The 25,462-nt window shown below is 43.1% G+C and overlaps 1 protein-coding gene across 10 annotated transcripts in view; it reads right to left on the bottom strand.

The window, feature by feature from the left end:
• Nucleotides 1-22,599, bottom strand: part of NTNG1 (netrin G1) — a 152,012-nt gene extending 129,413 nt beyond the window's left edge. For 2 of the 10 annotated variants that reach the window (XM_030279315.4, XM_030279312.4), the window contains exons 1-2: nt 21,584-22,161; nt 14,865-15,564 (exon numbers count right to left, since the gene is read on the bottom strand). In XM_030279315.4, coding sequence (XP_030135175.1) covers nt 14,865-15,110 — 246 coding nt within the window. In that variant the 5' untranslated portion in view covers nt 15,111-15,564; nt 21,584-22,161. Of the gene's footprint in view, nt 1-14,864; nt 15,565-20,869; nt 21,375-21,583 lie in introns of those variants that run through there. The other 8 variants (XM_030279305.4, XM_072932590.1, XM_030279313.4 and 5 more) reach the window with 8 other exon arrangements.
• Between the last annotated feature and the right edge of the window lie 2,863 nt (nt 22,600-25,462).

The following is a 25,462-nucleotide window of genomic DNA, read 5'->3' as shown; positions in this document are numbered from 1 at the left end:
TGTCAGATCACTCCAGTTGATTTACAAGCTTTTGCTTTTGAACTATAACCTCAGAAAAACAGGGAGAAAGATTGCAATAATCACAAATAATGATCAAGCATTGAATTATGGCTTTGATAAATGCTTTCAAAATTGCAGTGATAAACAAATTAGCACCCTTTTACTATGCAGTAAATAGGCACAGTTCAGTATTAAAAGAACAAAAGTATCTAGTTTTTGCAGGTATTTAAGGTAAATGTGGGACAAAATACAGGACAGCAGACAATGGAGACTTAATCCCAAATGAACACTACTAATATCATTCAAAAATTCAGCATTTCCGTGAATTGTCTCCATCCCCTGCCTGGAAATGGAGGAGACCAGAATGAGATGCAAATCAGTGCGTTTATCTAATGAATAATGCAAATGAGTACTCCTCTTATGGCATGGCAGTCTGCAGGAATCCTCTCTGCCTCACCTCACATTTCGTGTGGATTTAAGCACCATGTGTCAGAAGAAATTAGAGAACAGAATTGCCAAGAAATGACAAAGCCTTGGAGCCCCAAGTCAGTGCAGACAGCAAGGTACATTAAGATGCATAGTGGAGAGGAGGAGAGAGCAGACATCTCATTAAAATGAAGATGTTGCTATTTTTCCTTCACCTCATTAATCGAGTTGTACAACAATTTAATCAGCAATTATTTCTGTGGCTACTATTAGAAACATCCTCTAAAATGATACGAAGGTGGGATCTCAAAAACTTGACAAAATCTTTCAGTTTGGCTTTTTTTTTTTTTTTTAAGGCTGGTGGTATTTTATCTGTCTGGTATCAGTGAACTGCATCAGCATTTTTCTCATAGCATCACAGAGCATACTGCATCTTATCCATTAGTCACAAGCCTTGCTGTAACTTTCCCTTGGCATCTAACATTATCCTCCAAAAATATACTCAAGCAAACAAATCCAAAGGCATGCAAGCCCTGAAAATTAACTCTTTTTCTTTTCCCAATCATATTTTGCCTGAATGCATATGTGATTCAGAATCCAGGATGGATTTCATCTGTTCTATTAAAACCTCTTAGCATGCAGACCAGCTATGCTGCCACAGCTGGCATCAAGTCCCTCCACTTCATCATTGCATTGAGTTCTCAGTCTGAGGATTTGTGGAACTTTATGCTTTCCTTTTAAAATACAGAGCTTGTACATCCAAATGAACAAAGCCACTTGTTCCCTGGACAGCTTCTTAGTTATCAAATACAGAGTGGTGAAGGATAGGGAATGCACAGAAATCAGAGGTCTGAGAATGCAGTTTAGCCAGGTTCTGTGAAGTCCAGTTTGGGGTGGAGGGAAATTGCCTCTCACTTGGAAAGGGAAGTGCACCTCAAAGTTCTGAACTGTAAAGCTGAGAACTTGCAATCACTAGAGTTTGGGGTGTCCATTGTATATGATATAATGTGGGTCACTGAGCTTTGCCGTGAACCAGCAGGCACCAAATTGATGGTTTGATTCAGTAACTCATCAAAGAGAATAAATCTATGTATTAAGCAAAAGAAGAGATTAGAGATATCTTACTACATGCACTTCCAGGAAATGTGAAAAATAAACCAAACCAAAAAACAAAACCAAAATCCAACCCTTTTTTCTCACAAGCTGACAAAGACATCATCGTTATTTATAGTTGTGCTTCAGTTCATCAGTTGGAGGCACACTGCAGAAGATGCTAAAGCACTAGCGACATTGCTACTAAATTAAGAGCTTGCAGTTTCTTTATAATAGTTGAAAGCAAAGCTATTTTTCCACTGGGCAGCTTGTTGCAAACTCCACAATACTGGGAAAAAAAAGGTATATTATTTTTGATGGATTTTCTCTCAGATCAATCCTAGTGAATCAAGGGGGAATTGCCTGGGATGCAGGTCTACAAGGAATTTGGTGTGAACTCCATGAAAATGCGACTTGCAATCAGTAACATTTTCACTCTCTTAAATTAGAAGGACACGGGTAGGTTCTTTTCTCGTGTTCCTGTTGGCAGTTACCATGCCAGAAATATACAGAGAGTTTAGGTTTCTTATAGCAAGGGCAATGGCAGCTACAGTGAAAAAAATACTGTTAAAGCAAACTAAGCAGTTGATTTGAAGCAAGAAGACAATTAAAGCACAGCCTTTCTGAAAGAGTAATAAAAATGTCACCGCAAATGACAGATTGTTACAAGTCCTTGGCTTCTTCCTAGCACTGCAATAGAATATGGTGTTAAATCAGTTCCCAGAGATTATTAGTGGTATATGTTATTTTCCCAAACTCAAGGAACTCAGTATCATTTCATAAATCAACTACAGGTTAAAATGAGATTTTTTTTTACAACCTTAGTTCTGTGACCCTTGCACATACAATTAGCAAAGAAAATTATATAGAAAAATAGCTGAAACCTGACTCATCAAACTTGGAAAAGCTAAAAACATTCCACCAAAAACCCAAACCAAATCAGAAAATAGCTCTTTTCTATGGCATCTCAATGCCTGCGAGTTTCATTGTCTGCAGAATAAGGCACTGAGATAAAGATATTATAGGAATGGACTCTCATTTCTCATTAGCTTAAAGTTCTGTAAATTAGCTCTAAAGTGTGCCTGTATTTTGTTGTGCCTACTATCCATACTGCTTTTTCTGTATAAAGTATTAAGAAACCTAGGTCAGAAACCACTAATTAAAGCAAAAAATAACTGAACCCCATCACCTGGCATGTGAAGATCTCCAATGTGTAGGCTTGAAATAGGTTTCTGTGTTATCAGGTACAGTGGTATTGCAGGCTCAATTGCAAGTTCCTCTGTCTCCAGTGTTTATGGGCCAGATAATACCTTCTAACAAAGTCTCAGTGACAATACTTGTAGAATCTCACAGGCGTTTCTTACGTGGCAGAAAGCTGATTTCTACTGGAAACAAATTATCCAAGAATCCTTCACGTTCCACATAGAAATGGGAGGGATCTCCGTTGCCATCTTCCAACATTCAACATTGCAGTGCACTTCTCTGCGTGTGCATGGCTCGCCTGGGGGGCTGCGGCACCTCCTGGAATGCTCTGGTGTGTGTTGGGTACAGGGGAGGCATGCACGATACAAGTTGGATACAAGACCAGCATTCTCTCCTAGGCTCCCTACTCGCTCAGATGAGGAGGTTCATTCCCCTCTTCAGCAGCTGCCCTTTGCTATTGCTGCACTGCCAACATTGACACGAGTTGCAGCTAAATGCTGTGCACCTGATCATTGCTTAGGAGGGGTAATTTTGAATTACAAAGTTATTCCAATTTATGACTTATTTCAACACTGTAAAAGTAAACTTGTTCTGCTTTTCCTGTGATGCTTTATACAGCTTGTAATTATCAACAAAACAATTACTAAGAGTAGAAGCAGTGACAGCAAGGATTGCCCTTACATCTGCTTTCTGTGGCCTTGGTGGCTGGCTAGGCTGAAAGACAAAAAAAAAATCAGCTGTGGCTTACATGACAGAAGTTGAGAGAAACTCATGTACAGTGGTGTCATCAACAAAGTGTTAAACAGGTCATCACAGGCACAGCTGCCATTCATCCCTGTAATAATTTGTGAAGAAGATTTTTTTCTTGGTCAGCTTCTGTAAATCATCTTTTGAAATTATGAGAACTGGCCTGACAGGAGGAGGATGCTGACGGTTGCATTAGTAGAGGTGTAATGACCTTGAGGATGGGAAATGAAAAAAGCCCCTGATACTAAGATAAAACTCAGTGGTGCCCTGCTGCTTTCTGATTTTTGTTTCTGATCTTATGCACAATTTTATTATTCTAAACCCATCACTTAGTAGCATGAGGCCCTTGACATGATACAATCACCAGAACAAGATTTACTTCAAATTCTTAGCCAGATTGTTATTGATTGGGAGAGTCAAACACTGCTTTGTAAAAGGGCTATGCCTGCTTTTTTCTGAGCTTCTGCAATGTATTTACTGCTCTAGAGAGTGAGCACCTGGGCAAAGCAGCATGGTGAGCTGGTCATCATCAACCAATCAACATTCCTGTACAATCTTCTCCCATCCTACTGCTGGGCTCTTTAAACGTAGAAAGCATCTAGAAAACACTTTGCCTGTACCCATCTGAAGTCCATAAATTAGCTCTGTGTGGTCTGTACTGTTTCCAAAAAGAATATTATCCAAATAGGATATCAGAATTCTATGTAAGAACAAACCCATCAGCCCTGCTGGCTTCTCAAGGTGCAGAGCATTAAAGGTCTGACAAGACAGGGATGCAACCAGAAGGACGGCAGGCAGGCTCTTCTGTTCTTTGGAACAACTCCCCATGTCTCTCTTCAGTCTTTCTTTTCTCCACCATTTTCCAGTCAGGCAGAGAGCTGGCACCCTGCAGATCCGCATGGACTGCACAAGTGGCGGATGTGTGAGAGCTGCCTGCCACATCATCCCATTAAATGTACATACACTTTACACCAGCTTGGGACTTGTAGGTTGTAGAAGAGAGAAAACAATTGTCTGTATGGCTTAAAAAAACTCAAACAAACCCCAAGTAGCATTTCAGACATCAGTCCACTGTTTAACACTGAAAAAAAATTGCATACTTTCTGTTAAGGCTTAAAATTTGATAAATGTTCTTCTGAAACCCCCACCTTTTCTGATTAACAAAGGAAGGATAACTGTTGTAGTGTTTTCTGAGACCTGTTTTTAAACTTATAAAACTTGAAGTTCATGATTGATGATGCCTGGCTAATGTTTGAGGGCTACAAGCAATGATGGTGCAGTTATGGAGAACTATGGAAAGATCAGTCAATAATAGTCTTCTGTCCTTTTCAATTATTTACAAATGATCCATGAGATGCATAAAGCTAAAATAGAATATTTTAATATCCAATCCCTGTTATATATTCTATATATGTATCCTTGCTGGCACTTTGCAGCTAGATGCTTTCAGTGCATTCTTGCATGTCCCAAAACCAAAAAAAGATGGATAATGTTCTATTCTCCAAAACTTGCGTTGTCACTAGGGACAAAGAGCCTTGCACTGAAGCGCACAACAGCTGAACTAATCCAAAACCCAGCACCAGTAAAATGAGTAAAGAAGATTTTAAAACAGAAAAAATAAGTGAGCTTCAGTGAAATTGCTTCTGATAAGAAAAATATTAGAATATAAAGGCATGCAGTTAACTTTACTTAAGATGCCCATAATTTATGGGTATCTTAAGATGGTTTTATGGTTTCTAGTTGAGAGTTTCAAACTGGTACAGTGCAGAGGATAATGCTCACTACTAAGGAAGCTGTATCTTGTAGCCATCTATTGCTGTCAGTAGGAGTCCTTCTGTTGCCTAACACAGGACACATTAATTTCAATGGAAGACCATATTTTAAGCCCTGTTGATGTAAAGTCAAACACCAGCTCTTAGGCATGAAATATACATGATGAGTCACTTTGAATTTCCTTTTAGTTATTGAAGTGTATCTTTTTTAAAAAATCAAAGCCATTGCTTCAGATGACAAAGCTTCTATGTTCTTAACATTTTATTTTCAAAGGCTTATCCCACTTCTTTTTCAGGAAAAGAGGGTTTTCAGCTGCAAACCACTGGCAAAAATGTACCCAAAAAATTTAGCGAGGGAAGCTACAATGCTTGAACCCCCTTAAACCCGTTACTTAACGTGTCTGGAAGTCTGAATCAAGCCTTGTGAAGTGAGACACCTTGCTAGGCTATTTCTGCAGGCTATCCCTACAGTATTCATACTACTTGGCAGATCCATATGGTCAAGGAAGCCAAGAGGCATGTCAGTCTGCAAGCCTGTGTTAAAAATAGAGGAGGAAAATAGCACGTGTATAAAAAGTTGTTTTAGCAGTTAGAAAATTGCATTCTGTAATCTTTCTCTTTCTCTACAGCTATGCACATTGCAGATTTTAGAGGATGCGGGTTTTTGTGTAGTTGTTTGCTATTCCTTTTTATTTTTTTTTACCATCTCCCCACCCCCAGTCACCCACAAGTAGCTCTGTTTCTAGTTTTCACTGGAGGAAAGCATCTTATGAGCAGGTGTAACTGGTAAAAATCAAATTGATGAGTTAAAATGAGGCTCGTGACTGTTTTACAGATAAAAATCTAAAATGCATCAAGATGTTGGAAAGATGCAGCACATACATGTAAGAAAATGCTCCTTTCATCATAATGGTGTCTTCTTTTAGAGGTTTTACAAATACTTAGCTATAAAATTTCTCTTTGGGCTGAAGCCTGACATAAAATATCCCTGATATAGTACAAATTCTTGCTTGTAGTAAATATAATTAAAATTCATTTGCACTCTTTTCTTTCCTCCCCTTTTTTAATTCCTAAATTTTATATAAACAATCTGCCAAAAGAACTAGAAGATAAGAAATAAAATCATTTTCCAGAAAATACAACACACCAAACATCAAAGCTACATGAAATCACTTATGCACGTTGCCAAGTCAGCTCAATGCCAAGGATTTTTCTGTCCTTAGCTATATCTGTACTTGTAGATCAAGATGATGTCACCACAAGTGACCTGTGAAAACACAAATTTCCATACCTAAAATGTCTACAACAGTCATTGTTTCCACAAGTAAATCGGGTACAGAGCTGCCCCTGTTTTTTAACTAGGGAGATTAGTGTTCTAGTGTACGCAGGGATCTGCATCTCATCACTCAATGGCCTTAACAGCATCTGGGATTATTTTTTATTTTCATATTCAGCCAGTACTCACAGGCCTTGAAACAAGTCAAGAAATATTTTGATTAACAGATCTCTCACCTGGTTTTAGCTACTCTTAAACAGGTATGTTATTTTATGTATTGGAAATGGCAGTTTTGGCAAAGCAGTATTAGTATTAAAAAAAGAAAAGTGGCAGTGGACCAGCTCCCACAGATTCAACCCTTTCTAAACTCTCTGGGTAAAAATAAATGACAGGTTTTCATCCTCACATAACGAGATGGGTAATTTCCATACTTTGTCAAGAGGGATTGCTAATGCCTGTCTGCATTTCTCCTCCTCTGCTTCCCAGCATAAAGCAGAAGGGATGGAAATGCAGACTATTGTCTAAGTTTGTACATTTATTTTTTCTTGAATGAATGAAGGTGATTTAGGTTGTATTAGGACTGGATGCTTTATAAATAACACAAACATCTAAATGTTAAAATCATTACTTGAGAGTCAACTTACTCATTTCTTCCTTCTCAAAGGACACTGGGGAGCCAGCTAACCAGAATGGTTGCACTGATATACACAAGGTTTGTAGAATTCTCAGCTGAGTTCACTTGGCTTTGTTTCAACAAGATGCTTACAAATGGAAATTTTAATATATGGAAGTGCCTCAGGAACTTGCATTTGGTTTCCAGTGATTCTTAGCTTTTACAAAGTACAAACTCTGCAAGAAAAAGACATTAAACTCTGGGGTTCAGAGACATTCAGGGACTAAATGAAATGGAAAAACTAAGTTTATCCAGATAATTTGGACAAACTTGGGCATCATAAAACTATCTCTGCTCAGTTCTGCCAAGTAAATCCGAAATTCACATTCTGAGACGTGTCTACCACAGTGGGAAGAAATATAATATCACGCTCCTTGTACAATGTGCTCAGCCTGGAAAGCCTGACACTGCTCAGCTCCCTTGGGACTGCAGGGCATCGTGCCCCTGACCAAAATGTGCGAAAGCAAACTGAGGGGGCGATGCTGCAGCTCCGCTCCTCCCGGCTGCCTGCGTGACACCGCCAGGTTGGGAGGCAAAGGTCACTCTGCTGAAAAGAGGATTTACCATCCTTGGAAAAAATTCTAAGTTCAGGTTTTCTAGCAGAGAAGAAATGGGGTCACCCAGCTCTCCCTCCTGTCAGCCCAGGAGGGATGTGCTGTCCTGCCCCGGCCGAGGAGCACCAGCTGGGATGTGCTGTTGTGCTGCACTGTCTCCCTGCACCCCAGCAAATCTGGTCAGGAGTTTCCCTGCAGTGAGCCACGGGCTTGAGATCACCTCTGCCTCACCAGCAGCAGTTCAAATGATGATCGGTCCAGTAAATATTTTATTTATCAAGCAGTATTATTTTACCTCACTAAAGGTGCTGCTGAGGGGATGGTTCTGGTCCAACTGCATTGACAGCAAGCTATACACATTCACCATGGACGTCTGGGAATTTTTTTATAGTGGAAGATATTTATTTCTTTATAAAATTGGTGTTGCTGGTTCTATACTCAATCAAGGCCAAAACTTCAAGTTCCCACAGAGTACTTGGGCATCTCCCTCGATGTACCCGCCTCGGTGCTTTGCGGGGCCAGGGAGGAGGGAGCAGTGGGGGGAGGCTCCAGCTCAGGTATTTTAAAGAACCTCATCCAGAGAGCCACAATCTCCCCAGCACAGTTCCCTGCTTTTTAAGATCAATCGTTATTAAAATAACAGTCTAAAAATGTCTACTATTCCCAGCTAACTTCATGGGGAAAACAAACCAAACTAGAAGAGCAAATAGTAAATGGAATAAAGGCAATGCTAGAAAATGCTTAACACCTGCTCTTACAAAGTGTATTTACAAAATATAAATCTCCTTAAAAGGATGCTCTTCTACACATACTGGTGACATGTGCATTAAAACTGCAACTGAAAATATGTTGGAACCATTTATTTTGTTTAGGAACCCTGTTTTACCCTCAACTATTTTTAACAACTGTACTTTGTGGGTGTGCTTTTGTTTTGTTTCAGGCTTGAAAACATTCCAGTACCCAAAGTGTAACTGAGGAGGAGAAAAAAAATGCAACTGGACAGAGTGTTAAAGATTTACTGGAGCATCTTGATATGTGATAATGAATAAAATGCAAATCTGTTTTACTACCAATCCCCAGTTTTGATTTATGAGCAATTATTAATTTTTAGATTGCTTCCAGTTGGAAAAAACCAGAAATTTTACCAAACTATTTTTTTATTCCTACTGTCATCAAGTATGTCCATCTTTTTAAATCTTGTAGGAAACCGAGGAGTTCTTTCCCATGAGGACCAAGAAGGCTTTGCAGAGTGTACAGCAAGTGCTGCCAGAGGCACAGGTAGGCTGGTGTGTGGCGCTGCCCAGTGAGAAGAAGCTGGGGGACAGCACAGGGACAGTCCGTGCCCCTCGCATCCCTGGGGGACAGACAGGGACAGTCTGTGCCCCTCACATCCCTGGGGGACAGCACAGGGACAGTCCGTGCCCCTTGCATCCCTGGGGGACAGACAGGGACAGTCTGTGCCCCTTGCATCCCTGGGGGGCTCAGTGGGGCTGGATGGGAACAGCCACAGCAGTGGGGCTGGGCTGTCCTGCCCTGCTGGGGACAGGCCAATGGGCAGGGGCTGAAGCTCTCAGGTCTCAGAGTATTAGAAATGAAATACAAGGAAATGAAATGGTTATTGACTTAAGAGGAGGCACCAAAATAAAAACCCCACGCCCTGAGGGTAAGATGCTCTACAATGACACAGTGACAGCTGGAATAATTACATGTGCCCAAAGAGTTCAAATTAGATGAATGCAGATGTTGTAAATGAAGTCCGCAGTACCTTTGAGCTGTACATACTTTAAAAATATACAACTATGAAAATCCACTTTAAACAAGATAGTAGCAATTGCTTCATCTTTAACCTCCTGTTCCCATTCTACCCCATGCTATCTAGAAAGACTATACAAATAGAATTTAGAATCCTTCATTTTTATTAAAATTTAGTGCATAAAAGAAAAAAGCTTTTTTCTTAACAGCATATTTTAATGGTATTGCACAACACTGTTTTAAAATGTCTCATTTGAGAAAGTATGTATGAGTGCCAAAATGCCTTCAAAAATAATTTTTGTCTCACTTTGTGATTTACCCATTCCTCTGAAAAGAATCTGTTCATTTAATTATTTCAGTAAACATAATACTGGTATCACTATTTATGCTATGTAGTATTTCCCACTTTTTAAGGAATATGAGCCTACTTGTAATTAAAGGAATGCTATATTAATGATGCTGAAAGTCTCAGAGGGAAAAATTTAATGTCCATCTCATAATATTATGCCAGAATTACATGTGCAGAATACTTTTTAATAATCTTTGTTTCTTAATTTAGTTTTGATTGGCTATGAAATACGGAGTAGCACTCAAGGGCTCAAATTTCTACTGTCATCAGCATCTCTGCTCTATAAATTGTACAAAATGCACAGGACTCCCATCTGCAGGCTCCTTTTCAAGCTTCTATTTAACCTACGAAGGAAATTAGCTGCAGGCAACCATAATTGATGATAATTTCATCATTTTTTAGCTGTTGAGATGTATTATGATATCTAGGTCTAAACACAAACAGAAAATGATATTTTCATGTTGCCATTTGAGCTGCAAACACAGGTCGGTAACACAAACCCGACCCCAGTTTGCAAATTACAGCAACAGCCACTAGGAGTCTCCTGGTCAAATTTATGATGAATTTGCAGAGTAATCACGGCTCAGGTTTGAATGCAAACCCCATGCTAAAGGCTGGATTTCAGCAGCGGGGCCAGTCCCTGTGCAGGGCAGGTAGGACTGGGGTGACAGCATCTCTGAGCTGTGAGCAGCAGCATCAGGTTCCTGAGGCTTGTAGCAGGGATGTAGCTGCCAAGTGTTTTAGAAGGAAAGCCAGAAGCCACCTATACACTGTTCTGGTAGAGCAAAAGATGGTGACAATCATAGGAAGTCAGATTTGTTTCTCTTTATGACTGGACAGAGCATTGTGGAATTGCTCTTACAAAGAGGGAAGTAGATTTCACTGACTGTTAGTTACTCCCAGGGATTTCAAGAAGATTTGTTTCGCACTGAAATGCTGCAAGCCACAAGAACTAGCACCACCAGGTACTTCAAAATTTGCTTAGTGTCTCTCCATAGTGAAACCGTCAGCTCAAACCCGAAAATGTGAATAGCTTCTTCCTCTCCTCTCCCCTCTGCTATGCACAAGCGTACGGTGCCAGACACACTATTAGCAATGCCAAATGCTCAAAGTCCATAAATTACAGATCTGCAGGAAGGGGTCACACTGGCTCAAACACGCTGGCTGTTCAGTCCAAGTCTGTGACTGACAAAAAATGTCCAAATTTCCTTGAAGGAATGCCACAGAAAGCAGTCATGCACCTTCTGCCAGCATATGTAGCTCACTCTGAGAAACTAGAGACTGCTTTAAAATGAACAGGGAAACCAAAAGTGACCAGTGAGCCCTTCCCCACAGTGCTGGTTATCCTGTAGGGAGGAGTCTGATTTATTCTGGAAGGATGCTGTCACATCCTCCTTACAGACACATGCAACTTCACATCTAGAAATTTTAAGTGTTCAACTACTCTTGGCCACTTTTTTACAAGTTTCTTTTATGCATCTTTTCAGCAAAAATCCTTTCCAAGATGTAGAAATGCTGAATGACTTTAAATCTGATGAGATTTTAAACAAACAGTAATTTGGAAGATTATTTATTCGGCTTCTGCTTTTTGAGCTCTTTGGTTTCATTTTCAAACTTTTCGCTGCAACCAGAAGGACTATGGAAATCAAGATGATGTTTTAAGTGAAACCTGAGAATCTCATATAATCATAATTGTAGGACTCCAGGGGTTTGAGGTTTCAGAATAATCTCATGAGCTGTCAATATTGAATGTCACCAGAAACCATAATGTTATTCTCAGAATAGATGCCTAAAAGCAACTGTGGGATAGTTTTTCTGTTGCATGCTTCCCTTAATACCTACAAATGCTGTTCTGGAGGGACACCACAAAGCTACCTTCAAGTAGTGAGCTGCCAAATGCTGGCTTTAGCTGCCAGCTAGGGCTGTTATATTTTGCAACAAATTTACATATGCAAAGCCCTGTTATTCAGTCTGTCATCTAAACATGCTCACTAAGTACAAATTCATCATAAGAACATTTAATACCATGGGGAATTTTCAGAAATAAGTAGGGAGCCAATTTAACCACCCATCTCCTCTGTATTGTATGCTTGCACACATTGCAGAGCATGGCTGCATTGTGTGTTATTGAAGGTTATTATCAGCTACCCTCACAGACTGCCTTAGATTCTACCATAATCTCCCAGCAGGACTTGAACAAAATTCTCAGTCTGGTTTGTTTCAAGGATCTAATCTACAATACACCAAAGGCTGACAGAGACTCAACAGCTAGAACCTCAGTCCATTTGGTGAACAGAAAATAAGTAAATCTGATCAGGGAACTGACATGCAAATAAAACAGGAGGCTGCTTGAACTTCCTTGTCATCCTGCAGAAACAGACTTGGCTGCTTGGTACTGTTGCTTATTATTAGAATAGCTGAAAAGGCCCTGTTCTTCTCCAAGTCAGTGTTAACCTGATTTCAATAACAAAACAGTGGTAGAGGTTTGGTAGGCACGTAGCCAGAATTTACAAGAAGAAAACCAAGCATTTGTATATGCCAGTTTGGCACTTCACTGTGCTGAAAAGAAACCTTTGCATCTTTGTCACTTCAAATTTGGGATTTTTTAGCACAAGAACATGCCTAACACGAAAGAACTTCTTTCCACTGCCCACTTTCTCCAAGTATGTCAGTGCTATCTTCTTAACTGATTTTCTAAAACTAAAAGTGAACTCAAAAATTAAAGATCTCAAAAATGCCAAGGGCTCAGCCTTACAAAATATATAATACCTCATTTTGAAGGAAATATCTAATTCCTACAGGTAGCTATAGTACAGATAGACAACAAAGCATTTTTAGGGATGAGAATGCTCTGCTGTGAGCCATGGGCAGTACCTTATTAACATTAAATATTTCTGTCATTTTTCTTATGTTTCAAACAAGCCAGGCCATTACCAGTGCATATCTAAAAATAGTGTGTATGTACCATCTACATCTATTCTGGAGACAAATCCCAGTTTATCATGTAAGAGTCAGTCACTCCACACTGGTGTAGCTGAATGCATGCTCTCATCCTGCGTGCTCTCACTCGCTTGTCCCCAGCTACTCTCCTTTTTCTGCTTCTCACATGAGGATTCTGGTGGCCTTCTGCATCTCACAGGCTTGAGCTGCAAGTGAGCTACAGCTGTAATCTCAGGTCACTCCCAAGCAAACTTTCCTCCCACATCACAGCACTGATGACCTGGTGCAGTTAAATGTTTTCAAGGGGAGTTCTGGAACCATTTTTAACACTTAGATTTAATCAAAATGTCTTGTTTGCCTGGTTGTTGTTTTGTTTAAAACTGTTGTCTAACTAGAGTGCATACTGATAACAAAGGCCTTCAGAAACTTACAGTGTTACTTAAGATAGGAACTGCTGCAATGTTTATCTGCACTAAAAGGAAGAAACAAGATTTACTGGGCAGGTTTGTTTGTTTGTTTTGGTTTTTTAAAATCATTAGAAGAACTACTTTTTGCATTACATGATGAGTTACTAAATATTATTGAGTTCTAAATCACAGCTATCACTATTTAGAGGGAAAAATTGTACTTCAAGATTAAGGAAAAAAACCAGAAAGACAATATTATGTGGGGCACATGACTTCCGTTTGTTTTTAAACAGTGGCTGCTTGAAACTGCTTGGAGATTTAGAGTGTCAAAGACATGTCTGCAGAGATGGATTAGTGGGCAGAGAGCAAGTGGTGCAGTCAAAGGTTCATAGTGAATGTAATTTATTCATGTAGCTCCACAATTTATCACGTGGCTATTACCATAATGTACGTGGGAAGCAGCTGCATGCGTGCAAATAATGTATGTGTGGTTGGATCTGAACTCCTTACAGAACAGCAGTGGTGGAAAATGATGCCACAAGGCATTTAAAAGTAAATTTCCTTCCTGCGGGGATGCTGTCATCCAGCAATAATGATTTGTACACAGGCAAATAAATATCTTGTAAACTTTTCTCAGTTGTGATAACCTCACTTACCAGAACTCATTGGTCTTTGAAATCTAAATGATGCAGGTAATGTGGAGCACGTTTCCAGTGCTGTATTAACAGATGTAAGTGTGCATGTTTTGTACACCAAACTCTTATTTTCTTTTCAAGGAACTCAATATCTTCCACTCGCTATTTAACAGAAATATCCAATGGCAAAGAAAAGAGAGCCTCTGTGGGTGTGAGGACACAGAAGTTATCTACAAGTTAAAGATCTCCTTTAACTGAAACACCTTCTCACAGTGTGATCTATCAAACACTTGGGAGCGGCACAGATGATAAATATTGATATACATATATATATATATGTGTGTGTGTGTGTGTGTGTATACACATATATAGTATCTGCTGGTTTCTTATACTTGTGCATTTACATACCAAGCCAAATATTTCCAAACCCAGTCTATTTTAGGACCATGTAAAATGAGGAGCTTCGGTCTCTCTTAGTTTGCTTGAATGCCTACAATTTCAGCTAGGAAGAAAGCTGTAAGTAGTTGCTAGAACTTGGAGGTGATTTTAGCTAAGGTGATTTGCACACCTCTTGCAGCTCGCTCCCTTGGGTAGCTGGGAAAACTTCAACATCACAACTCCCAACACCGTTTTTTAAGCTTTAGCAATTTGAGTTCAATTGATCTGTTTGTAAATTATATTTAGTTATGCCATGCTTTAAACTGATTTTAGTGGAATTGGTTCATTCAAATCCTTCTTGATCAGGCAAAGGCCACCCCAGTTATGGGTTAGCACAATAGGAGTTTTAGGCTGGTTTCTTTTGAGACATTAAATGCTGCTGTAGAGAGGCACTGAATTCAGATAAAGTCCTCATAAGCAGAACATCTCGTTGCTCAGCTTAATGTACTGCTCAGAGTTTTGTACAGCAAGACCTTTCACAGTTGGAATATGACGCAGGTTTTCTTGGATAAATTTGTGTGCACTCTAGGATTTCTATTTTGAAGCCATCTATCACAAATATATCCCCACTAATTATGCAAAATGAAAAGCTTGCCTTACCATTGCACAGAAAGTCTCAGGAGGATCTCCACATGTTATGTCTGGGGGATCCAGAGTCACTTTTACATATTTGATCATGTCTCTGGCTTCTGGCTGGCAGGCCATGTAATCCCATACTTTTCCTTCTTCCGTGTAAATCTGAGTCTTACACACATCATAATGTCCCCACACAGAAGGGTAGTGCTGCATCACGGAGGATACAGTAACCCAGAGGGTGTGAAGTGACAGGAATCTTGACAAATACATTTCTAAATCCTTTTATGTCAGCTTCGTAAGGATGCTCAGTGCTGGCGTATATGCAGTCTAGAGATTATATGTACAGAGAATGTATATATTTATAAAATAGGTTCCAACTCAAACGTGAAGCGTTAGGATAGGATGTTTGTTTCACTATGTTAAAGACTTTGGTAGAAGCCACCCAGGCCCTGATGACAGCCTTTCACAGCCATGCAGCGCTTGTCCTTCGTCTTATAACTTATCTGTCAGGGCTTCTTGTACAAGATGTCCAACAGCAGATAATAATTTGTGAAGTTGCAGGTCTTCAGCTACACTGTCGATAACCCTGAGTGATCTTCCGTGTTCAGGGCTCGCAGGGGATGCCTGGACACACTGATAAATCAGTATCCCAAGGAAGAGGGTGAGTATCTATAGGCTGGTGTCTGTTTCCCATCAATCATCCTCTTCTTCTGGCACCAGCACCCTTTTAGAAACAATAAAAATTAAGAGTTATTGTCCAAGAATCAATGCATTACAAAAGATACAATATGTTGACATTTTGAAGGTTTGATGCAATATAAAGCAAATTGGTACAATATGGATAACCTTTACTGCGGGTTCTGTGCTAGAATGAAGAAACTACCAAAATCATTCACAGTGAAAAATATTTTGACATGAAGGATTTAACTGTACTCTAACAAAGACAGATTTATAATGTTCTAGGTGAGTTAGAGGTTCCTGCTTCCAAAACAGTATTTTCATCCTAGCAAAGCTGGAGAGCAAACTCCTGAATTCAGCCATGGCCCAGATGGTGCAGACAGGCAGGGGAGCAGGCAGCCCAGCACTGTAGGGCAGCAGCAGCAAAGTTCTTTTATTGAAGTGACACAGAAATGGGCATCAGGGCTAGCAGGTGCTGGTAGTTTCTTGGCAAGAGGACCTCATGGAGCTCCAAAAGCCTTATATATTTCTTTTATATTATTATCATTATTATTATTAAGAATAACAAGGATATGGCAAGTACAATTCAATTTCCTTGACATTTCTCATTAGCATTGCAAGAGCTTTGCTCCCTTTCTTTTTTTCCTCTGAACTGTGATTCACTGATCATATTAATGACAAACTACTGATAAAGATAATGGCTTATTTTATAGCTTACTATAAGGATGCTTCCCTCCCTTATTTTCTTAAGTTTGAGGGTGGCTGTACTTGAGTACTCAGCACTTATTTCATAGCAGATATGTGCCCTTTCCCCTCTTCAGGAAACAACCAGAAATTCCCTCACTTTGTAGCACCTAAATCACATAATTACAGGTATAAAATGCTGGAATGATATCACAGCAACTTCAAATATATGTTTCCTAAATAACACAGGAAAAAGAAAATCCAAATTCTGTATGAGGAAAACTGCAAAGACAGAGGAAGTATGGAAACCAGGGCTAGGAATTCCAGTGCTTTTGTGTCAGCCTGTGCCACCCAAGGTTGGAGAGCCAGGGCGCTGGGCTGTCAGCAGGAGATTTCAGCCAGACGCTGCAGCTTCCACATTTCCTTTGTCTGGATGCTAAAATCGAGCCAGACCCGCCGGACACATGTTGAGAAACAAGTGTAAGTTGCCACTTTCTGCAGCCTGCTTTGCTTCCCAGCTTTAGATTATGCCCAGTGTTGTGAGCCCTCCTACACCCCACAGCCACGGGAAGAGGTGTGTGACCCGGTAAGCTCCTTAACGTGTCACATTGGGAATATTCATTTTCAAAACTTATCTTCAAAGCTATTCGCAAACAGCCTTCCTATATTTAAATAATGCTTCATCTTAAACTGAGCTAAACTACAGACACCATGAAATGCCAACAGATGGTTGAATTGTGTTTCCATAGCAAAGTAATTTACAATAATTGCTGTATGGACGTAAATGCAATTTTCCATTATATTCATTTTATCAAGTGTTACCATACAACTCTCATGTATTTTATCAGAGTACGCAGAGAATATCTGAATTTTCCTGCAGTAACAATTCTCAATTCGTTCAAACATATTTAAGCTTCAAATCTGAATTTGACACAAAAGCAGAAATATCTAAGACCAAATAAAATTTAAATCTCTTTAAGAAGCATGCTGGGTAGTACTGTTGGCTTTGTAGCAACCTTACATTCATTTTTTTCTGTTTTCAGTGGGAGGGTTTGCATATTATTTTGGAATTCAGTAATTCAGGGAACACTTTCCATGTCGTTCTAAAGACACTTCTTCCCCTGTGTTTCCTTTCCAATGTATTTACTGTTTCGAAGGGGAAAAAAATGTACCTGTAAGAGCCCATAGCTTAGGGTTATGGGAAACTATGTCACTATGAAAATGTGAAAATGACTCCTTGCTAGAAGAAGCTGCAAATTATTTTAAATTTATGGCAAATCCAACACCCTTTATTGGACATGGCTTGGTCATAGCTGGAATAAACAGTAAGTAAATAAATAAATATAATTTTTCTGTGTAAAAATAAGAAGTAACTGAGTGTAATTATCTTTAGACTGCAAGCTTGTATATTTGGGCAAAAAAAAAGTTTTTCTTTAATATCTTCCTTTCTAGCTCTTTAGTTACCTGTAACCTTTTATAACTGCTGAGACTTAGATCCACTAATAAACAGGATTGGGTAGGACTAAATAATGTGAAGCAAGCCGCTACCTTAACACACTGTGCTAAAATACTTCCCATATAACGAATTCTCATTAAAGTAAGCCAGTCATAATGATGGTCGTTACACAGAATTATAGACTATAACATCGATTGAATTTAGTGCACTGACAAGAAAAAAGTGCAGAGGAGTGCAAGACATCTGAGCATTAGGCAGCTGTAGCCGTGTACGACAGACACTCCTGACAAGAAGCAGCCAATTATAGCTTAAATTTCTGGCATATAACCAGTTCTGATTAATAGTTCTCCATTACATTACAGACATATTATTAATGTATTAAAAATGTCAAGCTTTGGCAAGAACTAGTATGGCATGGCTCAGTTAGTCTGCAATATCTTCTTTTAATGAGCTTCTATTGATATAGAGAAAGATATTGACCAAAGCACATTAAGGATCATGTGCTGAGTACTGCCAGGTTTTTTTTTCTGATGGAGCCATATGATTTGTCTTGCTTTTGATTGTTCCTGCAGAATCACTTATGATATGCATTTTACATTTCAGTGCCCCAATGGTAAGGACATAACTATTTGAATTATTTTGTAGAAAAAACATTTGGAGTAACATTTTGGAATTTTACAGCTGTACCAGATGTCTAGTGATAAGCCTCTGGCTGTGGGCAACACACAGCAATGGGGTTTTTTGACCCCTGTAATGCCTGTGCATTTGACCTTAGAAAAAGGTGATCAAACAAACCACGAATAAGTACTGTCTGATGCCCTGATTCCCTCCACCCTGCCCTGCTAGTTGCACATCCTGGGTGGTGGGGGCCACGGAAGTGGCAAAGAGGGATCAGCGTCCTTGCTGGCGAGGGAACAGCAATTTGCCGGGAAAACTTCAGCAAATGTATGCAAAGCCACCAGAGCCACCCCTCCTGGTGTCTTCTGTGTGGGGCAGCAATGCTGGGGCATTGAACATTCCCATGTGCCACAGCCTCTGCACTATGGAAAGCACTAGGAGGCACCTGGGAGGCACCAGTGGGCACCAGTGCAAAGGCCACATCTGTTCTCTGCCTTCCTCTCTGAGCGCTGCTCCATCTATGAAGTGCTGTCATTCTGGCCACAAGTATGTCACAGCCATCTGGGAAGAATGGCATGCAGCTGACCCCCGGACTGAAATCTGCTGTGAGGAGGCTCTGAGCACATGCATCCCTTTCCAGGTGGGGAAGTCACAGCTCACGCAGCTCGTTAATCCTGCAGATGGAGACACCCCCTTTACAGCATAGGTAAGATGCATCTTGGCAGCCATCAGTGCCAGGGAGGAACTTCAGGTCTCATTAGGGGTTGTTAGCAAACACTCCTCCTTTGCCTCCTTCCATCAGTGTGAAAATCCACCCCCTTCCCCTCCTCACAAACCACAGTGGCTGGATGTCTAGCATGAGCTCCCTGCTGGGAAATCACGGTGAGATCCATAGGGGGTGGGCTCTTGGGCCTCTCTTTGGCGAGCCACAGGAACGTGAAGGAGGTAATAAAATAGTGACCAGCTGCCACACTGACCACGCATTGCATCGAGCGTACCCGGCAGCACACGAGCAGGAACCAGAGCCAACATCAGCTACTACGGTGCCTGAGGAGAACTGGCTAAAGTAAGGAAGCAAGGCAGGGAGTGCCGGCTGTCACCTCCCCACGGCGGCAGCTGCAGAACAGATTTTTCCAAAGGAAACATGTTTCAAGTTTGTATCCCGAACAGCTTAAGCAGATGAATGTATCCAATCAAGCCCAAGTAAAAAGAGCCTGTGCGTCCACTCCACTGTTAATTATTTAAAGCCAGTTTAGAACATAGGAAATAATATGTATTAGAAAACAGAACTAACCCTCATGCAACTTATATTTACTAATCTTATGTTGTATACAATGTTACACCTAGGCGACTTGAGAACCTTGTATATATACAAACCAACTCCTTTTATAATGGAAACACTATCTATTCAAAGAAGAAGGGAACCTGTATTTAATGATTTAATTTTTTAAAAACACACTATTTCTGTCAATACTTGTATGAAATGCAGTATACTCAAGCAACTGCTTTGGTGTCTTTGGCCTCAAATGCTGTTCCAATCAAAGTTTAGGTTCTAGTCTTATCCAGCTTATTTAACTATTTAGCAGAAAAAGATTTCTTAGCCTCAGGAGAAATTTAAAATGTCAATATCTAATTAAAGAAAATAAAATACAGCTACCGAAATCCTGCAACTTGGCACTACACTTGAAATACTTCTGGTTTTCACACATTATTCTTTGCTGACTGACACATCATACTACCACTGCCATTACTTGCCAGGTATCATCAGCTGTCAGAATATGGAGTAAAAAGCATTTTAGCTATTTAAATTTTAGAGCCTTAGAACATAGCTGCTTTTTTTGCTCTTGCATCTTTATAATTGTAGCATCTTGCTTTAAATATCTCTGTACCTAGCATCAATCTGTTCTGCAAGTTTTTCCTCTGGGAATTAAGTTAGCATTTGGGGAAGTTACAGGCTTTGTTTTTGGGTTTTTTTCAATGATTCTTCACACTCAGTAAAGTGTTGCATGCTCATCACAGTGTATCCAGGGTATAGGGCTACAAAGCTTTCAAGTTATGGTGTGAGCTGATGACTTTCTAACTGAAAGTTCTCAGGCTCAAAAATGAATGCCTACTGGTTGCTGAATCTGTTCTGTGCTACTGCTATATTTTATATAAATAGCTAGAAAGTTGGTGCTGCTTATCAATATCAGAGGTTTGAGACAAAGTTCATAACTCCATGAGAGTATCACCACTAACTGTTTGAAAGTCTCTAGTAATCATCCTTTTAAGGTCCAGAAATATATGAGAAATCAACCTTTATTTTTTTCCCCATGAAAAGCACAAAAAAATAAAGAAAAAAAAGAAAAAAAAGAAAAAGCAAAAACAAAAACCCCAAAATAAACTACCACCACCACCACAACAAAAAAAAAGCCAGGGGAAGTTCTGCTGTGGTTTTCTTCCCTTTGACGGGCTTCCCAGGCCACAGCTTCTCATCCTCAACCGCATTGTCCTTAGGCAAGACAGTGACTTATTCCCTCTTTAAAAGCATCTCCACCGCATGTCCACTCACTGTCTCTGCTAACATTTCTGTAGAAGTAATGCTGGCTCCTACCACATCAGATCCGGAGTATCGAAAAGTTGATTGCAGAGCAATAAAAGTAGATCAATCAGAGGCCAAAACCGCACATGCACCAACTTCGAGAGTAGAAAATCATCTGTTTTATCGCGTTTAGCTGATCTGCGCCGCTCACCGCCATCAGGGGTTTTCTTTGGGGGCTCTGTGTGCGCGTGAATGTTTAGAAAAGCCGCCTGCAATTTCCGATGCGAGGGAGGAACTGTTTCCAGGCTGGGTACCAGCGCCCTGCCCGCTGCTCCTCGCCGGCGGGGCGATCCCCGCGCCGCCGCCCCCGCCTCTGCCGACGGCAGCGCCGCTCTCCCGGCGCCCGCGGTGAACCCGCGCTGCGGGGCGGGCGCCGGCGCGAGCCGCGCGCCCCTCCCTCAGGGCTCGCTCGCGCTCCCTCAGGGCTCTCGCACCGCCCGCGCCCCTTCAGAGCTCGGCGCGGCCCGGCCCGGTCCCAGCTCCCGGTTCCGAGCTCCGGCGGAGGAGGCACCGCGCAGGTACCGCCCCGGCCCGGCCCGGCCCCGCCGCGCTCCGCTCCGCGCGGGCGGCAGGGGGCGCGCGGCCCGCGCCGATCCGCCCGCGGTCGGTGGCCCGAGCCCGGCGGGGCGACCCCCGCTCGCAGCCCCCGGCACCCGCCCCGGCCGCTGCTCGCCGCGCCGCCCCCGCGCCCCGTCCTCCCCGGAGCGGCGTGCGGGCCCTACTCACCCTGCGGGCTCGGGCCGCCCGAGCCTCACCGCGGGGCGGCGCGGAGCTGCCGCGGCGCTGGGACGCGCTGGGGCTCCCTCGGTGGCGGCATGAAGGGCCGCGGGGAGGGCGTGAGGAGGGGGGGATGCTCTTCCCCAAGAAAGTTTCCGTCGGGTCGCGGGGGGACTCGGCGGGGCCGCGGCTGGGCCCAGGCACTTGTCGGCGTCGAAGTTTGGCGGGGCGCGGGCGGCGCGCGGCGGGCGGGCGGCCGCACTCCTCCGGCGCTCGGCGGGCGGCGGGCGGGTCCTGCCCGCCGGGGCTCCCCGCCCGCCACCGCCGCTCAGGGCGGGGGCGGCCCCGCGCGGGGCGCCGGCGTCCGCGGCATGGGGCGCGGGGCGAGCGGAGCGCGCCCCTGGCCGGGGCTGCGGCGCGGGGGGCTCCGGCGGCGCGGCCAAACTTCGGGGGGCGGCGGCGGCAGCGCCTCCTCACTTCGGAGCGACCTCGCCGCGACTGCCGGCGAGCGGGGCGGCGGCAGCTACCCCACCTCCGGGCCCGCGCGATGCGCGGCCCTAGCGCCGCCGCCGCGCCCGCCCCCCGCCGCCGCGCTCCCCGCCCCGCCGCCCCGCGGGCGCACCGCCGGCGCCGCCTGCCCCGCGGGGGGGCAACGGGACGGGACCTACCGCCCCGCACCGAGCGGGAGCCGCCCAGACACCGGCCGGGCTGTGGCTACTCCCTGCCCGCCGGAGTAGCCTTAATTTTTCCCGTGTTATTTCGGCTTCAGCCTGGTAGCGCACAGGCGGAGGTGCTGTTCGTGCTGCCGCCGTCCGAGCCCCGAACCCGCAGCCGCGCTTGGCTGCAGGGACAGGGCAGAGTGCCGCCCGACTCGCCGGAGGGTCCCTCCGCAGTGCTGGGCACGCCGGGGAAGCGCCGCTTCGTCCTCTGCCTACAGCACCGAAGTGCCACCGACACGGGGAGGGAGCGCGACTTGTGCTGTTGTGGTGCTGCTGTGACCGCCCGCCCCGTATCAGCCCCTCGGGGCTCCTGAAAGACGCGAAAACCCCCGTCTCCTCCTTCTGCTACGCTTTCTCGTTCCCTCCTGCACGCCCTCTACTTCTGTCGCTTAAACGAGAGGCGCACGCACTTCTCCCTGTTAGATTTCTCCGAGCTACAAAACAGTATCTAAAAACTAATGACTAGCAAGTCCTGTGCAGGAATTGTGCTTACTCCTGGCAACTACCTGGTTACTGAATTTGACCGACTGCAGCTGCCAGCGCTGGGCAGTGGGACACTGGCTGCATTGTGAACGCTCAGAAGCTGCGTTTATCGTTTGTTTGCGTGTTTTGCATGTTAAGAGGTGTTAAATGTATTTATGTGGGCAACAGTGCCGTCGTATTTTGTTGACAAAATTTGGCAGTTTGCAATGCCAGTAGGTAATCAGACGAAATGAGGCAGGGGATTTATGGAAGAGTAAGAAATTTGTTCTCTATTTGGGCCATGGAATTTGGTAGACTGTGGAAATAACTGGCAGGAGCCATTAGGAAGGACGATTTTTTTCTTTCCCCTAAGACAGGTAACCAGCAAAGCAGAAAAGATGCCTTCTAGTTCCTTCCAGCTTTTGTTTCTCTGTGTGGGCAGTGGTGTTGTTTCGGCATTTCCATTCATTCTCCGGAATCTCTGTGGCTGTGTTAGTGCAGGTACCACATGCATGGAAAATCTCTTTGTGTGAGAAAGCCAGGAATGATCAAAGGGGTGGGAAAAACCAGCTTCAGGGATTTTCAATCCCCAAAAGCAGTTCTTGCTTTGTGTGCAGCCTCCTGGTCCCTGAGGTACAAGAGGTACAAGAGGATAGAAGATGGAAATCAGTAATTTTTTTCTTCCCACTTGAACTGGAAGCATGTCAGGCATCAAGGCTCCATAGGGCCTTTTGTAAAGAAGAGGGGCAGAGTTCCACTGCAGTTGGAAGAAAAGGGTTGTTTTCCTAATTACTAGACAGATGGTGGGCTGTACAGTGAAGTTCAAGAGACTGTACACACTGAGCCAAGTCCCTGCAGTGGCACATGTGGATGGAGCAGCCCTGCTGCCTGTGACAGCCGTGGGGTTCTGCTGCCTCGTGGCGCTCCGAGTGCGGTGGCTTTGTCTGTCTCTGGGCCAGGCTGGATCAGCTGTTTGCAGGTGCTGCAAGGAGAGTGGTTTGGAGTGCTGGAGGACTGTTGTCTTGCTTTAGACTTGAATTGGGAGAGGATGCCTTCTTTCCACGTGTGGAGGGCAAAGCTCTCATGTCACAGCAATGCCGCTGGTACTGGTGTACTTGGAACGTGTCCTACACACCTGCTCTGCACTTTGTGCTGCTCTGATCACAAGCCCTAAACCTCACCTCCAGAGATGTGTAGGAAGTTTATTCTCCTCCGTGCAGAGGTTTTGGTCTCTCTCCTGAGGCCATTATTTGCCTGGTGGGACTGTCTGGCCACAAAGATTAAAGGCAGGACCGAGTCATCTGATACGTCAAACATCATTAACTTCTTCATGCTAATGGTATTGGCTTCTTCTGCATCAAAACTAGAGCAGCTGGTTTGAGTGCAGTGTCACCAAGTCTGAGATTAGATGTGCCTTACTGTTAAAAATGATGGCCAAAAATCGAGTTTAGTCTGAGGATGTGGCCAAACTTTACAGCCAAATTTTAAGCTTGCAAGATAAAAGGGATCTGATTTAAATTCTTTGTCAAAGTCTGTTGAAAAGATGTAAAAGCAGATAGAATTCAGCAGCTAGAGATTTATCTATGTTGTTTTTGTTCTTTTTAGAGTGACAAGTTGGAGTTAAAGGGAGAAGGGGCAGTGCTTTCATAACCAAACTGAAAATACTGTGCCGATACCTGTACTAAATTTCTGACAAATCTTTTAGTAGTAAGTAATGATTTTTCACATGTAAATTGGCTGGGCAACTCACTGTCACAGCACCTTTAGACTGGACTTCAGCAGGATTTCTAAAGCAGATTTGATATGTACACAGAAGATAATATTAGCAAAGTTTGAAAGGAATATTTTAAAACACCTCAGGTCCCACTGCCTGCCTTACAGGATTGGAAATTGACTAAAAATAAAGATTTAGCAGTTGTTAAATACCAAAGGATGGAAAGTCACAACACTGGGAAAGTGTTATCTTGAAACTGCTTCCAGCAGTATTTCTTATGTCTTCTCAGTAATAGTTGGCATTGGCCTATAACAGAATCAGGGAAGGGGATTAATTTTTGATTACTGTCCTGAACATGGGAGCACCTATGCCTATTAGGACACTCCTTGCTACAAGGCATAATTTCTATTAGAAGCAGCATAAATTGCTGGTACAGAAGTGGTATCGCTGATTGCAAACATTTCTGGTGAAGCACCGGCTGAACTGCAAGTTTTTAGCCAAGTCCTAAATCTAAACAAGCTTTGCATGTTTTCAAGCTGTGGTTTGGCTATTTAGTGCATCCCCTCATGTGCCATTATGAATATTTTATCACTTGCTGTAGTCCAAGTTGACCTCTAATGATACAGCAGAATTATTTTCTTAGTGCCTTTCCCCACAGCAGAGTACTGCTGCAGTGGGCAGTAGCAGAGTACCTGGCTTTGCCTGAAGTAGCTGTCCCTGGAAATGTATCCAGAGACACAGGAGCTTCCCTGCCTGAAGCTCAGTGTTTCAGCATGCTGGTGGCCGAGGGCCACAGTGAAAGATGCAGGTGTGATGTGATGCAGCGGCTGGGCCTGACCTCAAAGCAGAGGCTGACCATGGCCTGCCAGTGTCTGGCAGGACAGAGGAGAGGAGGCAGTGGCTGCAGCTGCAGGGGCTGAGTGGTGGTAGGGAGGGTCCCGCTGTGCAGAGAGCAGCTTGGTGCTTCTGCAGAGCCACTACCTGCTCCATGTG

The sequence above is a fragment of the Taeniopygia guttata genome, chromosome 8 (genome assembly GCF_048771995.1).
Source record: "Taeniopygia guttata chromosome 8, bTaeGut7.mat, whole genome shotgun sequence".
NCBI lineage: Eukaryota > Metazoa > Chordata > Aves > Passeriformes > Estrildidae > Taeniopygia > Taeniopygia guttata.
The sequence above is the reverse complement of the archived record's forward strand: the minus strand, read 5'-3'. Positions and strand labels throughout refer to the sequence as shown.